Here is a 27,271-nt window from a genome sequence, read left to right on the forward strand (position 1 = left end):
TTTGGTCTTTGGAAAATAAAATCTAAAAACTGATGCAAGCATAATTAAAAATACAACTTATTTTTTCTTTCTCTTTGAATAGCTGCATCTATAAATGCAGCAGCTAGGAATATTCCAGCCTAAAAATATCTACATATGCTTTTGTGGGTCTGGTTCTGTGTTTCCCCTGTAAATGTGTATCCATTAATTTGTCCATCTCCTTGCATTCTTCTCCTACCATCTTTCTCCTTATTTGATGGAAAAACTACCAATGAAAGCCCATAAATGATAACTTGCCATTTTTTTAAGAAGATAATTAGTTAACACGACACTAACTCATTTAGATTATCTTAATGCATTTTTTAGATCATGTTTGACATTAATTTAAAAACCTCGGTAAGTACATATATTTTTTCCATATTTGTAATTGAGATATGTATATAATATTGCTTTTTAATCTAATTTTCATTTAAACTCATTGAAATAGTGATAGACATAGTAGCGCAATTTGCTGGGCTATGCCTTACGTATTTGATGTATGGATTTCTTTCACACTTCATTACTATGAATAGCACTGATATAAAAATCTATACAGATGATTTTTATTTCTAAAAGGAGGGTTTTCAAGTTAAACACATTCATTGACTTTAAAAACTAAAATCACAGAGCATAAAATTTCTTACTTAAAACAATATTTTCTTTAATTTTGGGCTATGACAGTCAAGAGTAAGAAGGCAAAAAAATTAATAATTCCTACTTCATTGAACAAATATTTGAGTACCCAGCTGTATATGAGGCACTGATACAATGAATGGAGGAGATCCAAAAATAAATAAGAAACCAGAAAAATCCTGCCTATGGAGAGCCTAGATTCTAGTGAGACAAGATAGACAGTAAATATTACAAGGGAGCAGCTATATAGTAAAATGAAAGGTGACGTATGCTATGAAACAAAAATTTCAGGCCAAGGGGATTCAGGAGGGGCACAAGTGGCTGTGGCAAATGCTGATTGAAGTTTTACATAGGGCTAACGATAGCAAACATGGAGTAGGGGCATTTCAGAAGAGACTTAAGGAAGGGAGGAGCTAACCATGCTAGTATGGAGATCTGTGCACGACTGTCAGAGGCACAGACCCTGATGAAGATGAGATCTTCTGGGGAAACAGTAGGAAGCCTAGGTGGGCGTGTTAGGATGGAAGACAGACAGGTTGAGATCTCTGCCCGGAGTTTCCAGGTTCTTGTCTCTATCAAAGCAAGAACTGGAAGAGAAGACAAATTAGGAAGAGGGAGAAAAATGTGCAAATTTACGAAGGTCCAATTCAAAGGGCGAGTACCCAGAAGAGAGTAAGTAGCATTGTGGTATTTTGGATAGTTACTTCGATGTAAAACTGATGGAGGGGTGGGTCATCATGAGTTAAACTGAGGAAAAGGCAGGGGATTCTTAGAATGGGTGCGAATTTCTCCCACGGCACCGTTTACTCCCTTTCTGTACTCAGGAGCTTTTCCTAACGTGGCATCAGAAACAACGGGACAGGCACTCTTGTAGGTTAGCGAGACGGTGCTATCGTGAAAAGCTCCGCAGCCATCCACACTGGCCACGCTGGGCCAAGCTGGTGTGGAGTGTTTTAGGTCTTGGTAGGGGTCTGGCTTCCTGCTCTAGTCAGCCCTGAGATCCCCAGCCTCGAGTGACGATGCACTTCGGCTCGCTCTTCTGAATGTCTGTCTAGCCAACTTTAGCTGGAGTAGAAAGGGTGAGGGTAGAAGCTCAGCCTGCTATCTGGGAGCTGCCTAACTGTCTGGGTGCGGTAGGTACTTGGAAAGACTCCAGTCTAACATGGTCCTCAAAGAAGGCTGAGGATGGGCTCCATTAGATTCACCTTCTTAGAAACAACAGCTGCCTTTTCTGACAAATTCTTCCGGGTGATTCTGATGTGCCCTCAGGCTTGGGGTCTTAGCACTCAAAAGCTGGTAATTTTGAGAGGTCAGAGATGATGCAGGACATTGCAGCTCAGAGGTTAAATGACTTCCCCAGGGTTGCACAGAGTCAGGTTTCAGAGTGACTCTTCTGAGTTCAGTGAACCTCCTGCTGGTCTGGGTTGCTTCAGAAATGTTGTCCTATGACCTGTCAGGTGGTTGCATTCCCAAGGCTCTCCCATGAGGAACACTGTCTGAACCCAGAAGTTCTCTAAGGTTGATTAAATGTTTGGTTATCTAAAGATCAGTTAGGTGACTGTGGTTGTTTTAACCTTTGTGGTTAAAAATGATTCAAACATGTATTAATTGCATTTTCTGCTCCTTGAGAGGAATTCTGGGAGGTTCATTCCATTTTCGAAGGAGAATGGACCTTAATTCTTCATGATCTTGCAGGACTCTGGGTCATAATTCTGCAGCAAGCTCTTGCTTAATATCATTATCAAACATAAAAGCCACGCAGCTGACCTTGAACATGAGCTAAATTTCTGCTTTCTTTTTAAGTACTTTTTTTTTTTTTTTAAATTCAATTGGCTTTCTTTCGACTTGTTTCTTGGACATTGTTGCTAAAATTTTATCACTTTAATTAATTTCTTTTTATAATGCTGGGTTTTCTGACCTTATTTTACAACTTGGGCCGAAATGACAGCTGCAGTGTCTGCACATGCAGACACTGTTGTCGCCCTGGGTTGCTCTGCGTCCTTGCAGGGGAATCAGTTCAGAAATCACTTCCTGAGGCCAGCGTTCGGATCTTAGAAGTAAGCTGGGGGTATGATTTCAGCTGACTTTGTGTCCATTTACACACTGCTCTAAGGTTCAGCCATCAGATTAGATCTGTTCCCGTCATGGGGGCAGGCCACACATTCCCACGGAGAGCATTTGGATATTACAGAGACAGCATGAATGTATATAAATCTTTCACCAAGCCAGAGTTGGAGGTGGAAGTTGTGTCTGAGTTACTGGCTGCGTTGGAAATGGGATGTAACCTAAAGTACTTTCTCTCTGTCTTCTATCCCATGGAGAAGTCACATGGCCTGGTGCCACTATGAAATGTTCAATGAATCCTCTAAAGCTGTCTGGTCCTATTGAGGCTTACTCAGTTTTTATAATGTGTAAGTTCAACCTAAATTTGGTTCTGGATGTCTGTGTCATCACGATTCATATCCTAAGGCTCTCTACCAGAAGAAAGGATATATTTTGTGTTTTTATCATAGGTTTGCCTTCCAAAGCATCACGGGCACTTTTCTTTTCAATGGGTAGTTTCATTGAATAATTCCTTGAGAACACTCTGAACACAGCAACGGCATGAGAAGTATCTGATGCTCAGTGTTGTGAAGGACGATGCCTGAGATGGGTGTAGAGGAACTCCCTGAGGAAAATTAACATTGTCAGGAGTTGGAATGGAGACTTTTGGGGTCTTATAATTTAACTCTGCTATTGTTTGCTCCTTAGTGATCCATTAGAAGGAAGGCAGATGGTTGTTGTGGAATATTATTTTAGCTAGACAAAGATGTGTTACCTTTGTTTATACTGCAGAATATTATTTTAACTGTGTAAAGGTGTGTTTCTTCTGTTTATGATGCATTTGTTTAATTATGCAAAGATGTGTTACATTTGTTTCACCTTGCCTGCCTAAGGCACCTGACTGGTCTAGTAAAAAGCTGAATAACCAATAGCTAGGCAGGAGAAAGAATAGGTGGGGTTAGCAGGCAGAGAGACTCAATAGGAGGGGAAATCTAGGCTTGGGAAGAAGAGAAATGAAGAATTAGAGGAGGAGGGAATGAAGGAGACACCTGGGACAAGAAGCCAGGCCGATGCCAGACAGACGTGGAGAAGCAGTGAAAGATTTAAGGGAAGAAAGGAGGAAGTAAAAAGCCCGAGGCAACAGGTAGATAAAGAGAAACAGGTTACTTTAAGTTAAAAGAGCTAGCCAGAAACGAGCCTAAGCCAGGCCTAGCATTCAAAACTAATAATAATTCAAAATTAAATAATGCCCAAACTATCATAATTTGGGAGCAGGTTGGTGACCCCAAAAGAAAAAAGAACCTATTACAGATGGTAGCTATCAGATTTAGTTTAAAGTGAATTATCGTCCCCCTGTACTATGGCAGTATCATCTGTACGGTGTCCAATCAATGTGCAAGGGAGCTGTGGGGGAGCTGTGATGTCAGAAAAGAAAGGCTGATTTACTCCTCCAGCTGCAGGGCATGCTGCCAGCGGAAACCTTGGTACTGTTGCCCTTTTGTAAGGAGGGGGAGGTGCCTTAGCCAAAGAGGTCCACGTTGCCCAAGGCCACTGACACAGCTGGGAGGAATGATTGATCTACACAGGTATACAAAGGTCCGTCTTTGCGGCTCCACCTCAGGACCTCTCTGAAGCATCATCAGAGTGCCGGCATCCTCCTTGAAGGATGCCCAAGGCTAGGTCAGTTTCTCCCTCAGCTCAGACATCACTTCTCTTTTTGTTCTTCTCCAAATGTTGCTTTCAGGACACTCAATAAACACCTTGCCAAACACTACCTCAAAGTTTGCTGGGGAAACTCAGCCCACTGGGAAACCCTTCGAACAGGGATTTTCCTCAGACTAACTAAAGAAGGATTTTTTTTTTTTATGTCATTAAGATGAAGAAAAAAGTGACAGGTAAACTGAGACACAAAACAATAGAATAAAGTTGACTCTCTCTCTGTCGGAACTTGGAATGTGGCATTGTTTGTTTGGAGACAGGAGTTTCATCTGTTGACCTACAGACCTAGAGATCAGACTGGGCTTGACCTCATGTGTAATCCTCCTGCCTCAGCCTCCCAATATGTAGAATTATAGGGGTAAACTAACTACCATACCCAGTTTGGACTTCAGATGTGGAGGGATGTATATCTTGTTTCTCTTTGGTAGTGAGAAGACATCAGTTGACATCTTCCAATAACTAAGAGTTGATGGCCTGGGGGGAAGGAGAAGAGCCATGTTGTTTTGAACTGGATACTTATTTCTTTGTATTTTGCATTGAAATTTGTCCTAACAGAAATCTAAATGGAATCCTTGCTCAGACTGTTTCACGATCTCCCTTGTGCCACATTGGCTGTGGCAAAAATCACTGAAGGGGCCCACGAGTAGGTGGGCATGCGGTGACTGGAGGCTATAACATGGCATAGTTGCTTCTAAAAGAATTCTTGTCCTCCACAGTGGGGCTCAACCACTGTGGGCCTCACGGAGAGAACGGAGGGAGGCCATTTTGGATTGCCCAGTCCAGGGTGATAGACAGCAGTGGGAGGTTAGGTGAGGTGAAAGTCAGCATGAACATTTAGTGACACCCCGAGAAGAGCTGAAAACTAGGGGAGAAAGCAAAAAACAAATAACAATAGCAAGCAAACAAACAAACCAAACAAAACACGAATAACCACAAAACAAACAAATGAACAAAAAAACCACATGCAGACAGATGTCTCTTCTTTCTTTGGATCTTTGACGGAAATGAGGATGTTGTTCCCAGTGGCACAGCCCATCTCTTGGCATGAACTTCCGAAGGATATGCAGACAGGGAATGGACTTTTTCTAAAGGTTGGACTGCCACCCAGTTGAACCTTAAGATTAGTATGTGGGTGCTGGCATTGAAATGAATGAAGATGTAACTATTAATGAAACTGGGTCTCTCAACTCCTCAAGTTGTGTTGACAAGCCAATCAATGGGCTGGATGGGTCTGAGCTATATGTTCCCTGCTGTTTGGGAAGGGCATCCTGGTGACAAGTCAGGGATGCCTTTGAAGATGTGTTTTTTGAGAAGACACTAACCCCAAAAGTCTACCCAGCCATTCCGGACCCGGAAAGGGTCTTGTGCAGACTAGGGGGAGAGGGGCTAGGGCACTAGGGGGCCTTGTGGACTTGGGTCTCCCGAAGAAACAAGGCCTCTGGGCAGCTAGGAGCTGGGGAGGGCTCCGAGGCACGGTGCCAGGCACTGTGCGGCAGGGAGCGGAATGCAGTGGGGTGGCCCTTGGGGACCCCGAGGAGGACAGAGACGGAAAGGGGACGTGCGAAGACTGAAAGTGGGGAAGACGGAGCCGGCTGGCGGGCGGGCGGGCCGGCGGGCCGGCGCCCTGGCCCGGGTGTGGGGAGCTGGGCGGTGCGGGCCGAGGCGCGGGCGGAGCGGAGGGCGGAGGCGCGGGGCGCGCGTTTGGGGCGCTGCGGCGGGGAGGGTGGCGGCCGCCGGGGCGCGCGGGCCGTGTGTGCGCGCTCTGCCGCTCCGGGAGGAAGATGGCCCGGGAGGGAAAGTTGGGGTGACGCGTGCTGCCCCCGGACGCTTGCCAGGGGGCACGAAGGAAGGCAAGCCCGACAGAGCGGTGGCCACCCAGGCTGGGGGGCCCGCAGTCTGGGCGACGCCACCGTCACCGCGCCCGCCCCCTCACTGCAGGTGGCCGCGGGGAGCTCCGAGTCTGGGTGGCCCGGGGGCGCGGGCGGGCGCGCGCTGGGGATCCCGGCTGAGGGATGGGCTGCGCCCCCAGCATCCATGTCTCGCAGAGCGGCGTGATCTACTGCCGGGACTCAGATGAGTCCAACTCGCCCCGCCAGACCAGCAGCCTGTCGCAGGGCCCCACGGCGCCCCTGCACGGCCTCTTCGTGCAGACCGACGCCGCCGACGCCATGCCCCCGAGCCGCGCGGCGGGACCCCCGGGCGCTGTCCGAGTCCGCAGGTCCCGGGCAGAACTGGGCAGTGGCAGCAGCACGGGGTCCTCGGGCCCCGCCGTGACCACCTGCCGGGGCCGGAGGCGCCACTGCTGCAGCAGCGCTGAGGCCGAGACCCAGACCAGCTACACCAGCGTCAAGGTAAATGCGAGCTGTTGGGGTGCTGTCCGTCGGGTCTGTACCGGGTAGGGGGCTCGTGCGGGAGTTGGGCGGTCGTTTGGGGGAGAGTGTTGCTAAGGAGGAGTTTACTTTTCATTTTTTGCGAGTGATGAAGGCCCATGGAATCGGGAAAGGAAAAGATCCTGGAGGGTGCAGGGGACCAACCCTAGCTGGTCCTGGGGTGGGGACAGGTGGAGTGCAGCGCAGGGGAAAGCAGTTGGGGCGGCCTGTGGCCCAATGGATGTAGCTGGAGGGATGGGCATGCATCGCCAAGAAGAGCTTGCGAGTTTCTCTGAATGAAATCCTAGCGCTGATCTCTGCATGTAGGTTCCGATTTTCACCTGCAAGTCAGCTTGGCTGGATGGAGTTCTCAGCGCCGTGGCCCAGTGCAGGGATTTGTGAATGAATCAGGCTGTTTACATTTGAAGAGCTATAGAAAGGGACTGGGGGAGCCAAGTGAAACCTGTTGTCCCTGTAGTGTTTCTCTGGGATGACTATATTCTGGACATAATGGAGAGAACACAGAGTTTGGAATGTCAGCCACTGTGGAGGGAGGTGGTTTTCAGTTCAGGGCAGCTACCTCAGAATGAGGGTTCTGCGCATTTACCTGCCACGGGGAATGAGAGTGTGAGCGTGTGGAACGGTTAGTCTCCAGATAGTTCTTGAGGAACATTTAGTCCAACAGTGCTCATCTGTATGTTTTCAAAGTACTGTTACATCCAAGAGGAAATCATTGTGTCAGATGTAATCACTTAAGAGCAAATTGAAGATTAATGACACATCTCATCATGGAGAGGAAAAAAAAAAACATGCCTCTAAACTCTTAGTGTTAGATAGACACAGTTCTTACGTAGTCAGTAGATAACCAGGGACCATTCCATGATTCCTTGACAAAGACACAACTGTATATCTTGTAGTTAAAAATATGCTCAACAGTTGACCCAGTGTGAAGAGGCTCCAGGTCTTCCCTGGATGAAGTGTATCCACACTGGAGGAAAGGGAGGGAGAGTGGGCTGTCTTTTGACCGAGTTAATTTTTGTAAAATGGAATCTCATTTTGACACATAAAACTTTTCTTTACTTACTTTGAATATTAACAGTTTATCCAAAGAGTAGAGACCTGGATTCAAATATATATATATATATATATATATATATATATATATATATATAAATACATACATACATACAGAGGCATGTGGTGGGCACCAAGTTTGCTTTTGTTTGTTGCTTTTTAGGTCTCCTGCCAGCAGTAACATAAAGTTAGCATTAGAAGAAATTTTAAGGTGTTACAAAGGCTATTTTTAGCAACACCCTCCAGTTGGGATTGTGGAAGGGAGTCTGAAGGCCTGGAGCAGTGGTTGAGAATGGGGACTGCTTGGGAACTCCGTGGTATTTCGTCCTGGTTGTTCAAGAGAAACTTAGGCATTTTTTAACCTTTCATAGTAGCAAGGGACTCATTTTTAGTAGTTGGCAACCCTGGCTACTTGGTGTTTGTTTAGTGAAAGGAAAAAATAATGAATGAGACCATTTTTCTGTGTCTTAATGCTTTCCTCAAGAGGCTACTTAGAGCCCAAATGGAGTAAAAACTGATGGAGAGAACGAGTTCTGATTATTAGCAGTTACTATAAACTCGAATAAATCTCATGCTACTTGACTTAAGTGTTAAAAGGCTTGACCTGGGAAGGAATTTGACTCACTTTATCAACAAGATGTCCAAATAAGAGCTTAATTCATTCCATGCCATTGCAAAGAATGTTGGAAAGGAGGGTGTTACTTCAGTGATTCAACATGGATCTGCATTCCATCAACCTCAGAAATTATACATTTGAAATTAGATCAGGTATATTTATACAAATGCTATATAACTTCTTAGCACAGAATTACCCCAAATATTTAATAGTATCTTTTTAGCCTCTGACTAACATTCTGTGGTCTTTTGAAGTCTGAAAGTTCACATGTCCAGTGCCCTTACATGGATGAGATGATTTCGTAGAAAAATTTCCTTTTCCTTTTTAGAATAAAAATTCTTTTGCCTTATGAGTGTGTGAGAGTTGGCATCCATGTGGCTCCTCCCTTTCTGACTGCTTGGGTAGAAAAGGAAAGTCTTTGCCATTTGGTCCTATTTACAGCAGTAGTGGGTTTCAAGAGTCCCCCTTCCTCTTTCTACGTCAATTATAAACATTATTATCTAGTTGGCTTCTGGTATTCCCCTGAGTGCAAAAAAAGAAGTGTGTTTGATCTCTCTCTCTTTTTCTAGCAATCATTTATTTCATTAAGCTTTTAGAATGATGAAGCATTATGATGTCAAACATGATGTCAACAGGAACCTTCTTGAATACCTAATTGGCAAAAAAGATTATAAGCATTAATAATTCATAGGCAGTGCAATGATATCACACGAGTTTCCATTTCTGGTAAGGAGTTTGTCTCTCAATTGCTGTAAAAATGCTCCTTCCTAGCAGTTCGTCTCCCTCGCTTGCCTTTTTAAGATAGTACTCTAAGAGGAGCCTCCTGCAGGATGCTTGCTCCTGGTGCGCGCCAGTTCTGTCATTCCTGTTCGGAAATCCTCAGTGGAGACGACTGGCCTTCCCTTGGGGAGGAACTAGGAAGTCTTACCAATCGTTTCCCGTACCAGCTGTTGCTGCTGGGAGCATCCAGGACTGAACAGCTGGTCCTAGCACAGGCTTTACTGATGGTACACTCAACTTGCTCCATCCTCAGCACAGGTGAGCTGTATTCTGGACACAGATGCAGTTGGTGTCCTCTGTGTTGATGGCTGGCACCGTCACCACTCCCCCTTCTACTGCCTACATATGCTCATTTATGCCTTCAGCTGGCATTTATGCCAACCTCTACTGTAGACGCTGGAGATTCAGAGAGTGCCCATAATATTTGTGAGCAAAGCCTACGCAGGAGGCTAAATCTCTTCCAAAGGGGTGTGCTTAAGCCAGCTATAGATGACTTCACAGAATTGTTCCATGGCATTCTAGAGTCAGTGAGGATAATGCTAAATTAAATAGTTTGTGACCTTATCGTAAACAATGAGACTTTATTAGGGGGAGGAATTAGAGCTACTTTTTATTAGTAGTTCTCGTCAGGAGTCTCAGGTGGGAGTCACCTGGCGCACAGTGGCTCTGGGTCCCACCCCTGAAGTGTCTGATTTAATAGGTGTGGGGAGGGATCCCGGAGCTTGAAATTTCAGGGTGTTTCTAAGAGATGTCTTGTTGCTGATCTGGGGGCCACACTTGGAGATCCCATGCTTTAAGTGGCCCAGATAAATTATGTGTGGCCACCTATAGCCAGATGTGCTGTCAGATTGCTGTGGACACAGCCCTCTCCATCTACGGAGTCAGGGCCTGAGTCTTCACAGCTGTCCGGGAAGGAGAAGCCTGGACCGTGCAGCCCACCTGGGTCTCTAAGCATCAGCTCCCTGAAGGATCATCTGGGATTTGCCTTGATCCTGATGTTTTGCTTTGTTGCCACAGTCCCTTCAGCGGCCTCTGCCCTGGAGGGACCATGCCCCACATGAGGGGCATCTGCAAGGTAAAGGTTTTGAAATGATGAAAGAGGGTGGAGGTCAGGCAGAATACCTGCCTAGCCTCATCTTCCTTCTTGGAGTTCTTGCTACTCCTTTTATCTTTTTGTTGTTGTTGTTTCGTTTTTGTTTTATCTCTAAACAGAGCACAGAGTTTAGTAGGCTCTGGAGAGTCCTGTAATTTGCATTAGTCAGGCTCTGGTTTACTTTCTGCTGTTGTGTATTTTATCAAAATTTGTCCCCCTCTCAACACACAAAATTAAATCTGGTGGTTGCTTTCTTCTTTTGTCTCCAGTGCTGGGGATTGAACTCACAATGCCTTGCATGGGAGGCAAGCTTGGCCACTGATCTCTGTTTCCAGCCCAAGGGACTCCATTCCAATTGCTTTCCTGTTTTGTACTATAGTTATACTAATTCTTCTTTGTAACGTTTTCCAATAAGACTTCAAATCAGTCTGGTAGGGGTAGTGCTCACCTGTATTCCCAGCATTCAGGAGGCAGAGACAGGTGGATCTGTGAGTTCAAGGCCAGCCTGGTCTACAGAGCTAGCTCCAGGACAGCCAGGGCTACACAGAGAAACCCTGTCTCGAAAAACCAAATCAAACCGAACCAACACCAAAAAGACTTCAAACAGAAAGTGACGCTGTGCATTTAGAGGGGAGACAGTTTCTAGTGTCATCTCCCCTTGGTGACCACCTGATGGAGCTCTAATGGGACAGGACGTACAGGTGAGGGCAGGGTAGAGTTGGTGACATCAGCTTGGTAATAGGCCAGGAATCCAAACAGCAAGGAGAGTGCGAGTTCCAAGCGAGTTCTTGGGAAGATAGAGTCCCAAGACTGGAAAATCAGCTGGGGAGGAGCAGGGGAGAACTTAGGGTCAGGTGGGTAAGTACAACCTAAAATTCGGGAGTCTTCACAGAGGTGATAGCCACCGAGCCAGGTTGAGGATGGACGACTATAAGGATTTACTTTCTGCTTTTGTGGGGATCTCTGCTGGGCATGAAGAGCTCACAGCCACAGGAATTGCTGGAGCCAGCCAGAGGCTATAGGCAACCACTTCGCTTGGTTGAGACAAGAAGAGCCAGCCACAGCTTCGCTGCTCCCTGATTCAACATGGTCCGGGCAGCAAGTAGAATGCACATGAGATGAGACCCTCATGAAGGAGCTACTTCTAAGTTGTTGGCAGAAGGAAGGAAGTCCCCAAGTGAGGCTGCAGGACCCTCAGAGAGAACCATGACCACTGTGGAAAGGTCATGGGGTGGGAGTGGTTATGGAAACCCAGGGAATCAAATCCACAGAAGCCCGCAGAAGCTGTGACCTAAAGGAGGCATGTGAGAGATGCAACCAGGGGATGGATGGACAGTCTTAGCTGGGCAAGTGCGCATGCGCACAGACATGTGCATGCATAGAGACAGAGGCACAGAGAGAAACAGAGGCAGGCAGACAAAGAGACAAGTGGGTAAATAGCTTCATGGAATTGACCTACGTTTTAGGGCTCTCCTGTCTGTAACTGCCTCTCACCGAACACACCCGCGAATCAGAGAGAATAGGAGCATACTGAGTACAGAGGAATGTTGGGTACAGAGCAGGGTGGAGAGCGGGACCGGAGGAGCAGATCCTGACAACGGCACCAAAAAGTGAGAACAACTGCTCCTCGGAGCTCCAGAGAGAAACTCAGAGCACAGTGGGCAGCGCAGAAGCTAGTCTCCAAGAGAAGCAGTTTTACGTGTGCCAGATTCGTTGCGTGTTTCCTGCCTAATGATTGCTCCTGAAATTTCCCTGGTGACCCTGGGTGGAGACTTCGGAGTGCTGCACACCCACCTTCCTCTTCGGTTTCATCTTTGCTGTCTCCACTGACTCTGGTTCCTCTGCTCCTGGCTTGTGACCACCCCCTCAGGGCTCAACGTGGGCTGAGAAATCACCAGCCTGCCTCATCAGGCATTACAGACCCAGCCTGGCCACTTCACCTTGCCCCTGCCCCGGTTTTTACTGTTCTATACTATGTACCTTCTTTCCTCAGTCCCCAAAAGTGAGAAAAATTATTTTTTAATATGTGTTTTTAATTTTTAAAATTTCATTTTACATTCCAACCCCTCCTTCCACCTCTCCTCTCCTCTCCCCAGCCCACTCCATCCACTCCTCCCAACAGGTAAAGGCTCCCGTGGGGGGGAGGGAGTCAGCAAAGTCTGGCACATTTACTATGTGTTTTTAATTTTGGGTTAAGAATGTGCACATTTTGACTGTCTTAAAATATTAAGATGTGTGTTGGAGTTTTTATGATTTATTTATTTGGGGGTTTGAGAGTGAACTCAAGGCTCTTACATATTAATCAAGCCCTCTGTCATGGAGCCCCTCCCCCAGCCTTCTGGAGTTTGTTTTAGATGGGTACCATGTGTAACCTGGAATCCTGAAGCCCATGGACTTGTAGTCCGTTTTACTTGGGCATTGACAATGAATGGTTTCTCTGTTTCCTCTCCTTTCCCATTGACTTTTACTTAGGATTTTCTGACTTCCCTGATTACCATCCATCTCCCCTTTCCTGCTTCCCATGGGATAACCCATTGAAAAACAGCTCCCACCATGGGCCGCCACTATTCTGCTCACAGTCTGCTTTGAGAAACTGGTGGTTGCTGTGACAAAAATCAGAAATGATTTTATTCTCAACTAATCTATCCGTGAAATAAGGATTATTCTGTGTTGTATCATGTTTTCAACACAATATTGTAGATTTTTGCGAGGTAACTAGGTGGCTATAAAGGCACTAGCTGTTAAGTCCCTGCTGTTCTTGGATCCTTTCATCAACACTGTTCTCCCCTAAGCTACTCCAAACTACAAATCCTTAATTCCATTCTTACAAATGAGGAAACTGGGACCTAAGGCAAGGGCTTGGTGGTTAAGAACACTTACTGCTTTTGCAGAGGACCCAAGCTTGGTTCCCAGCACCGTGCGTCAACTCACGATACCCTCTGGCTTCCACAGGCACCAGGCACTCTAGTGGTGTGCGTACACTCATGCACATAAAATGAGAAAATAAACCTAAGAAATGTGGGAATTGGAGCCGTAACAAATGGAAAAGGCTGTCCAGGGTTAGAGTTGGACTTTGAAGGGAAGATTGAACCCAACCCCAAGCTTTTGCTTGTTTTTTCTGATTCTCAGCACACAGTCTGCCCCTAGGGGAGTAACACAGAGCCTGTGGACAAGGCCCAGCATGGCTGGTGGCGGGGTACAGTTATCTGTTGCAGAGCCGAGGGGTTCTAGAAGGAAGGCAGGGAAGCAAGGGGCCGTGAGAGTGGAGTTTTCATACACTTCTACAGTCACTCCTGCTATCTGCATGGCCTGGAGTGCTGCTGTGATGTTAGTGCAAGGCAGGTGGCATTCATGTAATCAACACATAACATGTTTTCCTGGATCACATTGACACGCTCTCCCATGCCACCACCATCTTGGTAATTAAACTGAGATTAAAATTGAGGTGTGGGTTATGTAATATTTTTAAAACATGTATAGTTTTCTATTGGAACATGGAAGACATACTTTCTAGTGGATTAACTGGCTGGTGTAGACTAACTGAGCTTACCAAGATGCGCTATCCGGGAACTGAAAACCACCACCTCGGACGAATTGGTTCTGCTTCAGCTGGAATTCAGAAAGGGAAGATGCAGAAGACACATGCTGGGGTGTGGCTCTTGGGTCTGCACAAGGCTGGGGCTAACAACCAGAACCACCTTGTTTTCATCCTGAGATGGCCCAGCATCAACTTATAATGCAAAGCCTCATTCTGCATCGAAGGAGTGCTGCTGGCTTCTGTATGCTGTTTTGTGGGTGAGCTAGGATGACGTATGCTACACCTGGGAAGTTGATGTACTGCAGGTCCAAAACCTGTCTTCTTTCAGACAGGAACAGAAAAATAACTGGCCACAGGAGTGCAATTGTCTGTATGCATTACAGAACTGAGAGAAGACCCCAAATTCTGGAAGAAGTTACAAGAAGACACTAAGAGACTTAAAAGCAACCTATTACACAGACTAGCAGCTGACAACCTTCCCCGCCCCTGCTGGAACCACACAAACATGCTCAGAAACAGAGAAGATGACCCAGTCCAGGATAAGTAGAACTTTTGTCTATTTCAAGGCTTCTGCTATGAGAGCTTCAACCCAGAACAAAGCCAAAAGGAAAGAAAAGCTGACTTATTTATGTATACTTTTGAGACAAGGTTTTGTATGAAGCCAAGGCTGGGCTGGATCTTGCTAATGTAGTGCAGGCTGGCCCCAGGATCTGGATCTTCCTGCTTCAGCCCTTTGAAGTCCTGGGATTGCAGGTCTGTGCCGCCAAACTCAGTCACACTCAGAAAGAAAGAGAAGCAGGGCTATAAAAGCCAGTGACCAGGCAGCCCTGACCACACCTGCTAGTGGTCTTTGGATCACGGTAGAGGCAGTACTTCCTGAGAAATTGGGTGGCTTTGAGACAAGAAAAAGTCAGTAGTTTCCATTTCAGCTGAGCCTCAGTTAAAACTAGAAGTCTTTGTGTACAGCCAGTAGAGTGTAATACTCAGAATAATGATGACAAATATAGAACCAAGTTCCTATGAGCACATTTGGATGGATACAGACACACACAAACACACACCACACCACACCACACACACACTATACCACACCACACACACACTATACCACACCACACACACAAACCCCACCCCATCTGCTATGGCACATGCAACAGGGAAAGCTTAGGTGGATGCATTTGCACAAGATTTCCTGCTCTCTCCTTCCAATCTGTGAAGTGGGGGTCTGCAAAGCCAACTGTAGAGTCCCTCCCCCATTGTTTTCCCAGAGGTCCTCCCGTCCCTGGGATGGTGGCTCAGGGCCATATGGAACCCAGGGAAAGTTCTCATACCTAGTGCCTTTCTCTAAAGTGACCTGACCCGCTGGGACTCAAGACCTTGAGATTTGTTGAATCTCACAGGAGCCTTCATATTGCTGGATGAGCTGGTGAGGGTGGGGTACATGGTTGGTTTAGTGTGACCTCCTGAAGGTGGTGCTACCTCCTTGTCCAGAGTTTCTCCGAAGGCACGATGGCGATACTTCCAAAGGCTAGAGCATCTGAACATCAAAGTGAGAACTTGAGATGCCAAGGAGCAATCAGGACACAGTTCAGAATAGTGTCAAAGGCAACCTTCCCTTTTCTGTGCGGTTTATGAGCAAATAAATCCCAAACCACTTCTGGGGGCGGGGGGTCACTGCTGATCTTGGGAGTGGATTTTCATAGAGAAGTAACGCAATATTTGGCATTTAGGTTTCTAGGTCGGCATGAAAAGGGTATTTAACCCGTTGTGGAGCTGGGATACATCTGTCGTGTTGAAACGGTGCTGCTTTGGTGAGAGAAGCCTACAATTGAATTAGAGCTTGTTTCTTTTCTATGCTTGTCTTCTGGGAGAAGTGGGTTTAACTAGAGGGAGATGCAGGTGAGAGAGAGAGAGCCTCCAGGAGTTCTTGAGGGAGCAGCTACAGAGAGGAGTCATGGGAATCGGGTGTCTCTGACTCTTTTGCCTGCTCTTGGGACTCTAAAGGAAAAAAAAAACAAATACATACTGAAATATCTGTAAGTGGAAGAGAAAATGCAGAAATGAGACACACCTCTGTGTGTATTTCCTGTCTTCTTTTTTATTTATTCTTCTCTGATACAATACAACCCAATGGCAGAGTCCCCTCCCTCCACTCATCCCAGTTCCCCCTACTTCTTCTCTCCCCCAGATTCACTGCCCCTTGTTCAGAAAAGAGCAGACCTCCCAGTGATATCCACCTAACACATCTAACAAGATGCAATAAGACTAGTTATAGACCCTCGTATCAAGGCTGGGCAAGGCAACCAAGCATGAGGAAGAGTCACAAGAGGAGGCAAAAGAGTCAGATACACCCTATTCCCACTGTTAAGAGTCCCACAAAAACTCCAAGCTACATAACCATAAGGTATATGCAGAGGACCTAGGGCAGACCCATGCAGGTTCCATGATTGTTGCTTCATTCTCTATGAGCCCCTGTGGAGCCCTGCTTAGTTGATTCTGTGGACTGTGTTTTCCTGGTATCTTTGACCCCTCTGACTCCTATAGACAACCCCTCCCCTACTTCTTCCATGGAGTTCCCTGAGCTCCGCCTAGTGTTTGAGCAGGGGTCTCTGCATCTGCTCATAACAGCTCAGTAAGTATTTTTTAAGTCATAATAACTCTTTACAGATCTTAAGACCATGATGTACCAATAATTTCATGACTCCTTAGTTTAGACACTTCTGTCTAATCATCCTGTTCTTTGTGTGTGCTGCTATCCACATAAAACCTACTGATTGAAAATGGCTAGTCTCTTGTCTGGTCCCGTTCCCACTTGTCCCCACTTGCAATCCATTTGTGGAGAGACCAAGGTCCTTTGTCCTGTAGACTTTGTCCCAACCTAAGTTTTACTTGTTGTGTGCATGAGGTGCAGCTAATGGGTTTCTCTGCCTTCTGTATTTGCTGGGAAATGACAATTGGGTTTAGAGGTTCAATCTGACTGTGCTCAGCTTTGTGTGTGGAGATGGGATAAACATACATTTCATTTCTATTTTATTTTTGAAATATAATTATATTATTTCTCCCTTTCATTTTTTCTCTCCAATCCCTCTCCTATAACCCTCTTTGCTCCCTTTCAAATTCATGGCCTCCTTTTTCCATTGTTATATGTATATATGTATCCACGCAAATATAATCCATTCAGTCTGTATAATGGGACTTGGATCCATGTTTTCAGGGCTAACCAGTTGGTACAGAATAACCAGTTGGTGTTATAATCTATGGGGAAGCCTATTTCTCCCACTCTCAACTTCCCTTAGTTGTTTATGTAATGTGTATAGAGTGAAGGCTCCCCAGTATCTCCTCTGTTCGCGTTGGCATGTGTATGTTGCCATCATGTTTAGGTGGTCATGTTAGCAAGACTTCATGGGTGCAGCTTCTGACTTTATTAGGAGGTTCAATATCACAACGAACTCCCTGATCCTCTGGCTCTTAGATCTTCCTAACTTCACGTACGCGATGTTCCTCAAGAGTTGTTTTGTAGATGTGTTAAACACACAGTTTCCATGATGTTGTATCCTCTCATTAGGAAGCACACAACAGTGGCTTCTTCTTGGATGTCCACCCTTCTGAGTGACCACTGCTTTGATGTACTACTAGCTGTTAGGAGCTGGGAGATGATACTCTTCCTGTTCTATCATTTCTTCTTCATTTATCACTGGAGTAACCCCACAAAGAGCAACTTCCTTCCACAAGCTGTTTAGTTTCCCTGGGATACGGTTTCTATAGAAAAGGCATTAAAAGCCTGTATTTTCCCTAATACTCAAGTTTTCATAATAATGAGTTGGTTCTGCAGCGTTTTTGTAAGGTGATGAGAACATTTTGAGTGTTGTTTGCTTGGCTAGTATAATTTTGAATCCTTACGGGTTTAACATATCATATTGTGTGTAAAGCATTGTAGTGATTAGACTTACTGCTGCCAAGTTGCCCATTTTGTGTAGAGTGGTTTATTCAAGTTGGTGAGGAGCTTTTGTTTGAAGCAGTGGTTCCAGCTAAGTTGGTTACATTTTTTTCTTTAGTTCTAACACCTTCTCCGTAGATGAGGGTTCACTAACCATACCAGAGGTACACATATCCTGGTGACCAACCTGGCCATTCCCTGCTGTCTCAAGGCTCCAAACATGTGCGAGCTCACATCTCCATGGTACATAGAAAGCAGAGTGTGGATTTGAAATCACCGGTGTTAGTCTTTAAACTCCCAAAGCCAGCCCTTCAGCAACATAGCTTCTACAGCAAGGCCACACCTCTTTTTCAAACAGCACCGCCCACTAAGGGATCAAGTAGACAACTATAGGGGGCTGACTCTCTAAGGGGTATTCTCATTCAAACCATCACACTGTCCTACACAAATGCTATGAACCTAAAGATTCTGCGTAACTCAGCCTTGTGAAGTGGGAGTAAAATGTATTGGTACAAGTGGTACAGAAGTAGAGTCCCTATAAATAGGCTCTCAAGAGTGGGTATATGGTGGAGGTTGGGGGTGGGACACCAACGTGAGCCAAACATAGCTCTGGATATTGGAAGCTTTCATTGTTTGGGCCCCGTGGTGCTGTGTGTGTGTGTGAGTGTGTGTGTGTGTGTGTGTGTGTGTGTGTGTGTGAGAGAGAGAGAGAGAGAGAGAGAGAGAGAGAGAGAGAGAGAGAGAGAGAGAGAAGGTGGTTTATTGGCTGGTTGGCAGGAATTACGAGTTAGTGGCTAAATTCTGTGAAATGAAGTCCCTCTCGGGGGGAGCATGATCAGCTATGAGCTGAGGGGTAAAGTCGCCAAGGAGCAGGCAAGTGTATGACCACAGGCACTGCAGCACCAAGGGTCCAGAAACAGAATTAAAGTTTGTGTTCTCAGCCAGGAACTCAAGAGTGCCAGATGCATATAGAGTCCAAGAGAACCAATTAAGAACAGCATGAAGCCTGGTGGCATCGCCGGCTAAGAACACCTTTGGGCTATGTGGTTTGCGGGCTGCTAGGTGGGGTTCGTCTTGTGTTGACACTCTGGAGCAGTACTGTCCCGTGCATGTGTCGTGTCAGACACAAGTGAAACTGACACAGGAAGGCTTTGAATTTTTTATAAATCAAAAATTTTAAATATAAAAGCAAACATGTATATATGAATGATAAGAATATCATGTCAACATAATATAGAAATTGAGGTAACTGGCTTTTTTTGGAACTAAGCCTTTGAAATCTGAAACCTGTTTTGCAATTATAATGTATCTCAATATGGGCTAGCTACCTTTATAGCATGTAATGACCACATGAATAGCTGCCACCATGTAAAATGGGGCAAAAAAGTGGAACGTCATTAACAAGCTGTCAATCAAACAATTACAGTTCGGCATCATAACGTGACAAGAAATAGAGAACAAATTCTCTTGGTGTTTTCCCCTATTCTTCTTTTGTATTGTTAGGACTGGGGGGCTCCAAATGCCCTCTTCTTGATGCCTTTGCTGGGTGGGCTCCTCTTAGATTCTGCAGAGAGATATTGCAAGAAATTGGAACATGGGAGGAAGGAAGAGAAGAAAACAGCAGTGCCTGCTAAGGGGCAGTGCTCACGTAGAGTGACAGTGCCGTCCCTCCTGCTGATCAGCACTAGTGTGGGCTTGTGGTTCCCACCCAAGGGTGAGCAGGTTTGTGCCTCTGCCAGCTCTGCATCCGTTTAGTTCCTCCAGCCCCATTCCTGCTTTATCTCACCGTCTCTCCCTTCCAGCACCCTTGCAAACAGTTCTCTGTGAGCACCGTCTTCTCCCTCTTAGTGTGTGAGGAACATGTTCTTAGTTTTCTCACCAGACACTTGGGTCCTGAAGTCAGAGAGAATAAGTCCATAATATCCTGTATACGATCTCCTTAGTTCTCTGACCTGGCTTCTTTGTGCTTCCTCTAGGGAAGGTGAGATCACTAAGCTCACAGTTACCGTGTGTACAGTGTAACTAATGTGTATACTGCTGTTAGCTTAGAGTACTAACTCTGTTACTGGTTGTAGATGACAACATGGGAATCAAATTTGAAAGCTCGTCAATCTATGGACTTTTTTGTCATGGGAAAAATCCAGACATATACAGAGAAGAGAGAAGAGTGCAATGACACTCTATGTTCACACCAGCTGGCTTCAACAGCTTCAAAATCAAGCCTACTTATGCTGATACCACCCACCTCCCCCCACCCGGCTCTGTGATTATTTTAAAACTAAAGCATAATATTAGTTCAGCTTTTCAGCATGTAACTCTGAATAATATACCCATCCTACTATTAGTAAGCCACTAAAATAAAGCAATACCTCAATACCAAGACAGTGTTCCGATGTTCCTAACTACCTCATCAATGTTTTTATTTTAAACAGTTTTGTTTTGATGGCTCTTAAGAATGAGATTCACCCATTGGAATTAGTTGAACTTTTTCTTGAGTAGCTTTTCAACTTTACCCTTCCCCTTTCCTCTTTCCCGCTTAGTTTATTTGTTTGAAGGAACTAGGTCATCCATCCAGCCGAGTTTCCCACATCCAGCACTTTCCCACAGTCTGGTCACCCTCTATCCCCCCGATTACATTCCTGTGTGTCGATTGCCATGTTTTTCTGGCCCTGGGTTCCCTGTGTAGTCATGGTCACCTTCAGAGGATTCATCAGATCCGACTTTCCTTCCTTCCTTTTGGAGAGCTTGTGTTAGAGGCAGTGTTTGTCTTCATGAGGTGGCCCATCATGTCTGGCTGGCTCTCTTGTATGTGGGCAACCATTGCTGGTTGTTGTACCCATCCATAAAATCCTTGAGGCTTGCAAGGTGTCTCCTGTCTACAGCACTTCTGGATGGTCCCATGAGGAGAAACTTCCCTTCGCTAACCCTTTGGTTTCCTTCAGGTACAGATCATAGGGGAAAGGCAAGGGAAAATTTTGCGTCATTCTTCACCTCCAAGGTAGCCAGTGACACAGTCCATCTTGTGTAAACTTGAGAGTTTATAGGCATGAGGGGGTCCCGGGTCCCCTCAGTTGCTGTCCTCTCAGATGCTCGATAGTCCTCTTTGTCCACAAGAGTGTCTGTGTCCTTTTCATCCTGTTCTGGTGACATTCAATGTGTTTTTGCAGGGTGTTCATTCCCTGTTCATAACTCAGATTCAGCCACTTCTTCTAGGAACCTCGGTCTTTTTTTCCCCATAAAGTAGGCCTTAGAGGTGTGATCTGGGTAGCAGGCTGCCCTTTATACTGACTCGGTCTTTGTTTCTGGGTGTAGCCAGAGAATGAATACTTCTTAAAGATAAAAATGTATCTTGAGTTTTAACTTTCAATTCAAAATTAAGAACTAAGACATTTTTCAACCCCACTGAATTAACATGTTTCTATTTCACCATGACACACTCATTCTGATCAGCTTCATCAAAGTCAACATTTATTACATTCTGAAAGACAGAACTGCATGTGTCTCAGAAGGGCAGTAATCAACATTGCGATCAATATGACCATGGGAAACAGCTTGATTTTTTTGGATAATTTTTCATGTCAGGATCAGATCTTCTTATGGAAAGCCGGCTAAAACATTGTGTTTTTGAGTAATTTTAATAAGTTCCATTTTGTGTTTCTTTCAATTCTTTGTTTCATTTTACTTCTGATCAGTTTTAAGGACTTGATTTTGTGTTATAAAAGCATAAATGATTTATATGTCCCAAAGCAAAATAAAGAAAATGTATTCAAAGAAGTTTAGACTTTTGTGTTCATTTCTTAAATTCCATCCTTTCCAGATAGCTATATTATTACATTTTATGAGTTTTATACCATTATTTTCAATGTGGGCATGCTTATGCCCTCTAAATGTCTTATTTGTGTTGTAGTACTAACTTGCTTTTCTGCTTTCACTTAGCATTATATTCTGGAGATTACTTCAGTGAAATTCATAAAGACAGCCTGTGTTCTTTTTTATAGCTGCCTACTATATCACATGGATAAACTGATTTATTCAATAAGTCTCATTGATCTTTAATATTTTTCTTTATTTTTGGGACTTTCATACATGCATACATTTAGGACAAGAATGAAGAAATTTCCCAGAAAGGTCCTGCTGTCCCACCCACAGAACCATGTGTTCTGCTAGACCACAGAGACTTTGCCTGGGGTCTGTGTCTCCCTAGGATTCATATACTGTTAATACAACTTTAGTTCAGCTCAAGCTTAAAGTCTCCAGCAGGGGATTCCCTGTAAGCCAGACTGATTCTTGTCTATTTTCAGCTACAAACCCAGTTTTCACGTAAGCTGGGGAGTCGCTGGGTCTTTTCCTAGGGAAGGCTGTATACCCCCACTTTTAAAAATATTTATTTTATGTGTATGAGTGTTTTTGCTTGCATGTATGTCTGTGCACCGTGTGTGCTCCTGGTAGCCACAGAGGTCAGATGAGGGTGTCAATTACCCTGGAAGTGGAGCTATGAACATTTGTGAGCCGCCGTTTGGGTGTTGGGAGCCAAACCCAGATCTTAAGCAAGTGCTCTTAACTGCCATCTCTTCATCCCATATGGTGCCCTGTGGATGGCAGACAATTTGCATATGGCAGTGTTCCTTCCTGTCATAGCAGTCAAGTGGCTTGGGTGGGATGGGAACTGCCTTTTCGTCCCTTCTCTGCCTCTCTGCTTACTGCAGGGTCCCATCTTACTCTAGCATAGACCCTGTCCGTTCACAGAGTGTCTCAGGGCTCAGTACTACCTGTTGTTGTTGATTTTTTAAAGATTTATTTTAGTTTAAATTGTATGTGGGATGTGGGTGTCGTTGTGTGTTCTGTGTACATGAGTGCAGGTGTGTGGGGAGGTTGCATGAAGGTCTTGGATCCCTTGGATCTGGTGCTTGGACCAAACTTGGATCCTTTGCAAGAGCAATCTGTGCTCTTTTAAGTCAATTAGTGTGTGTGTGTGTGTGTGTGTGTGCCTACATGAGTTTACATGTACTATGTGCAAACATGTTTCCACAGTCCCCCTAGAACTGAAGTTACAGATGGTTGCGAGCCACCATAGGTGAACTGAGAATTGAACCCCCCTCTGCAAGAGCGGCAAGTGCTATTGACTGCTGATCTGTCTCTCCAGCTTACTACCTGCTGTTTTAAAGATCTGCCTTCAGCGTTCTCAAAAACTTAGAGCATGATTGATACTTCATCTTGATATTGATCACCAAGACCTAAGTCAAGTTTTAATTTTCTTCAGTGTTAGAAATAGAAGACTGATAAGATGGCCCAGATGATAAAGATACTTGCTGTGCAAACTGGGTAGCCCGAATTCTATCCCTGGAACCCATTTAAAGGTGGAAGGAGAGAGTCAGCTCCACAAATCTGTCCTCTGATTTCTACATGCATGCTGTGTCTTGTGTGCCCACAGACACATCGTGCTTGCCTGTGTGTATTCATACATGAGACATAATAATAAAAATAAAAATTTAAAAGGTTAAAAATGCATGGATGTGTATGTGTGTGTGTGTTCCTTTGTGTGTTTGAAAACTAATTCTTGTGATAAGATCACAGATCTGATTTATTACATTTTCTAAAAAGATGTTTTATGTTCAATATCATCTGCAAACTGATTTTGTTTGTTTTCCTTTCACATATACAGATCAACTTTATCCGCTAGGAAAGTTCGAGGTGGCTTCTTGGTTCCCAAGTGTTGAGATGCATATGCCATATAGGTGGTTAGCACAGGTCTGTAATGTTTGCATGAGGGGCACTCCAGAGCATCCTGCAGGAAGGCATCCAGCTCAGCCTAGCATGGAAGTGACTTCTCAGATAGCACAGTGTCTAGTGTCTGAGTGTAACCAGGAAGGATGACTAAGGATTGATTTGTGTGCTGATGGTTTGATGGGGAAAGAGAGAGTGTCCGTGGAGGAAGAACAACGTGGGTATCACCAACAGGTAAAGCCTGGTGGCCTGACAGAGCACTGCCCCACAAGTAGTTCTGGATAACGGTGTGTGGTGGAAGTTAGCGGTAGTCAAAAATGAACAAGATGAAAGGGGAGGCCCCGAACCTAAAGAAGGAGGCTATGCCAAGGAAACATAGGCAGGGTTTTCAGCAAGGGAGGCTGTAGGCAGAGATGTGGATGCAGTGCTGTGGAGGGTTGATGCCTGCAACTTTTCCATTGGCCCCGATGCCCAAGAAGAGGGTCTATGTTACAGTAGCAATGGAGAGGAGATAGTACGCTTTTATTTCTAAGTTAGAGAGTTATTGATAGTTGGAAAAGGCAGAGTGGGGTATAGAATAGTCCACAGTGATGTCCAGGGTTTTTCTTTTTGTTGGCTTAGTTTTCAAAGAACAGCCTTGTTGAGAATCAGGGGAAAGAAGGAGACAGAAGGAAAGAAAAGCTTGGAAGGGAGAGAGGTCTGTCCATGTTTGTGTTCGTTTATACATGCAGGGACTGGAGGAAATCTTAACTCAAAATATTCTTACAGCATTTATATTCTCAATTTAATCAATGTAACTATGCAAATCTTTCTCGTTAAGCCATATGCTCTGCCGATGGGAGATAGAGTCAAATATTGAATTCATTTTTCTTGCAAGCAGTTTGATAAAGGAAACTCAGTGACAGGATTCTAGTAAACATGGACCAAAGGTGGGAAGCCTGTCTTAGCGTGCTGTCTAGTGTTGGAAAATCACAGTCTGCCCTCGTGTACAAACAATGGCACAGAACACTGCTTATGAAGAATGAGATTTCATGTAACCGACTTCTTCCTGAAAACAAAGTTCTCACTTTAATTTTTATTACATTAATTTATCTTGTATACGCATACTGGGATGTGTATAATATAGCTCTTGTGTGTAGGTCAGAGGGCAACTTGTGGAAATCAGCTCTCTCCTTCCATCACGTAGGTTCTGGGGATCAAAGTGGTGTCATCAAGTGTGTTGGTTACTTTCTGGAGCTGTGATAAAATACTGTGACCAAGGTAACTTATGTAAGAAAGTCTGGCCTATGGTGAGAGGGTTGGGGTAAAAGAGGGAGAGGGAGAGGGAGGGAAGGAATAAGGTAGGGAAGGAGAGAGAGAGAGAGAGAGAGAGAGAGAGAGAGAGAGAGAGAGAGAGAAGGAGGGAGGGAGGGAGGGAGGGAGGGAGGGAGGGAGGAAGGAAGGAAGGAAGGAAGAGGAGAGCTGTAATGACAGAGGAGGCACTACAACAGGCAGCCAGAGCAGGTAAATGAGAACTTGTCTCTCTTCCCACAGGTAGGAAGCAGAGGGAGCGAGCGGGAGGTGAGAGAAGCTTATAAACTCCCAAAGCCCATCTTCAGTGGCGTACTTCTTCCAACAAGGCTCTGTCTCCTAAACATTTCATAACCTCCCCAAACAGTGCTAGTGACCAGGGTCCAAGTGTTCAAATACCTGAGCCTGTGGGGACATTTCCCACTCAAACCAGCACATCAGATTTGTCAGTAAACTTCTGTCTTAGTAATGTTTCTATTGCTGTGAAGACACACCATGACCATGGCAACTCTTAAAAGGAAAACACATAGTTGAGGTGGCAGCTTATTGTTTCAAAGGTTTAGTCCATTACCATGATGGTGGGAAATGGTGGCATGCAGGCAGACGTGGTGCTGGAGAAGTAGCTGAGAGTGCTATTCTTATAGGCAATAGGAAGTGGTCTGTTTCACTGGGTGTAGCTTGAGCATAAGAGACCGCAAAGCCTGCCTCCACAGTGACACACTTCCTCCAACAAGACCACACCTCAGCAGCTCTCCTTAGTCTCAGAGGCAAATTCTATAACTCCTTTCTCCTATCCTTAATTCTAAAGCCAGAACCACATGACTGAAGCTGCCAAGTTCTTCTGCTTGCCGGGGCTAGAACATGGCCCCCTCAATATATCTTCACTAGCTTTCTGTCTTTCACTAAGTTTAACTGTCCTGAAACTATCTCTGTAGACCACGCTGGCTTCAAACAGAGGTCTGTCAGCTTCTGCCTCTCCAGTGCTGGAATTAAAGGCATGCATCAACAATCCTGGCTTTAGACTTTTCTTTAATTCCTTTTTATAAATTGGAAACTTAGTTGGGTAGGATCTTGCCCTGAGGTTACCACTTTCTTTAATCCATTTCTTAATCTGTTTATCTCCTTGATTACAGGACTTAGCTTCCTTCATTCTACTTCCTGGTTCACCTTTTCAAATATTTTTTCCTTGTTCCTCTTCATTATAAATCATCAGAGTTATCACTAATAACCACACAACAGAGTCTATATTAGGCTTTTTAAAGATTTCCTCTGCCAAGGGGATGAATTCAAAACTCTTCACTTTAACCTCAGGCAGACTTTTTGGACAAGGGCAGAAAGCAGTCACTTTCTTCATCAGCATATCACAAGAGCAATTTCTAGGCCACATACTAACATTCTTCTCCTCTGAAACTTCTTGACCCAACCCCCACCCCCACAGTTCAAATCACACTCAGCACCTACTGGGAATATAGAAGCAATCCTTAGAGTATTCAATTACTTTTCTAACCCACAGTCCCAAGGTCTATATTCCTTCAAACAAAAGCATGGTCAAGCTTATCACAGCAGTACTCCAGTCCCTGGTACCCAACTTCTGTCTTAGGGTTTCTGTTGCTGTGAAGACATACCACGACCATGGCACCTCTTAATTAATTAATAATTAATTAATAGAAAGAGAATATTGTTAAACTAAAAATCCATGTAGTACACTTAACCTATCGAACATCATGGCTTAGGTAGACTACATTAAATATGATTAGGACACTAACATTAGCTAGCAGCTGGTCAAAAACATCAAACATCTAAGAAAAAACCATTTATTTATTTATTTATTTTTCCAGTACTGGGGAATTGAACCTAAGGCCTTCTTCAAGGTTAGGCAATTACTCTACCTCTGAGCAGATAGGTGGCTCTTAAATACCATTATTTTGAGACAGGGTCTCACTTAGTTGCCTAGGGTAGCCTTTAACTCATTCTGTAGCCCACGCACGCCCTTAAACTTCCAGTCCTCCTGTCTCAAACTCCTGAGTAGCTAGGAGTATAGTCTCAGCAAAGTATATTTCATAATAAAATGTTGACTATATCACTTTCTCTCTCTCTTCCTCCTTCCATCCCTTCCTCCCTTCTTCTCTCTTTCCCTTTCTCTTTCCTTCCCTCCCCTCTCCCTCCCTCCCTTCCTTCCTCCCTCCCTCCCTCCATCCCCCCTTCCTCCCATGAGCTACACAGTGAAACACTGTCTCAAAAGAAAATAATAAAGTTAAAATCTCACTTGCAAGTTGTGCCGATTAGTTTTAAATCAACTTGACTGGGGCCATCTGAGAGGAGGGAGCCTCAGCTAAGAAAAGGCCTCAATAGGATCAGGCTGTAGGCAAACTCATAGGGCATTTTCTTAATTAGTGATTGATGTGTGAGGACCCAGTCCATTGTGCTGGGCAGGTGG

At 44.9% G+C, this 27,271-nt stretch overlaps 1 protein-coding gene across 6 annotated transcripts in view; it reads left to right on the top strand.

Annotated features, from left to right (window-relative positions):
* The window catches only part of Pde8b (phosphodiesterase 8B), a 216,048-nt gene that overhangs the window by 20,601 nt on the left and 168,176 nt on the right, over nucleotides 1-27,271 (top strand). For 4 of the 6 annotated variants that reach the window (XM_057789950.1, XM_057789953.1, XM_057789951.1 and 1 more), the window contains exon 1: nucleotides 6,138-6,764. The exons of the other annotated variants lie outside the window; for them this stretch is intronic. In XM_057789950.1, the coding sequence (XP_057645933.1) occupies nucleotides 6,426-6,764 (339 nt within the window). In that variant the 5' untranslated portion in view covers nucleotides 6,138-6,425. Of the gene's footprint in view, nucleotides 1-6,137; nucleotides 6,765-27,271 lie in introns of those variants that run through there. 6 annotated transcript variants of the gene reach the window in all.

Source organism: Chionomys nivalis, chromosome 15 (assembly GCF_950005125.1).
Source record: "Chionomys nivalis chromosome 15, mChiNiv1.1, whole genome shotgun sequence".
Classification (NCBI taxonomy): domain Eukaryota; kingdom Metazoa; phylum Chordata; class Mammalia; order Rodentia; family Cricetidae; genus Chionomys; species Chionomys nivalis.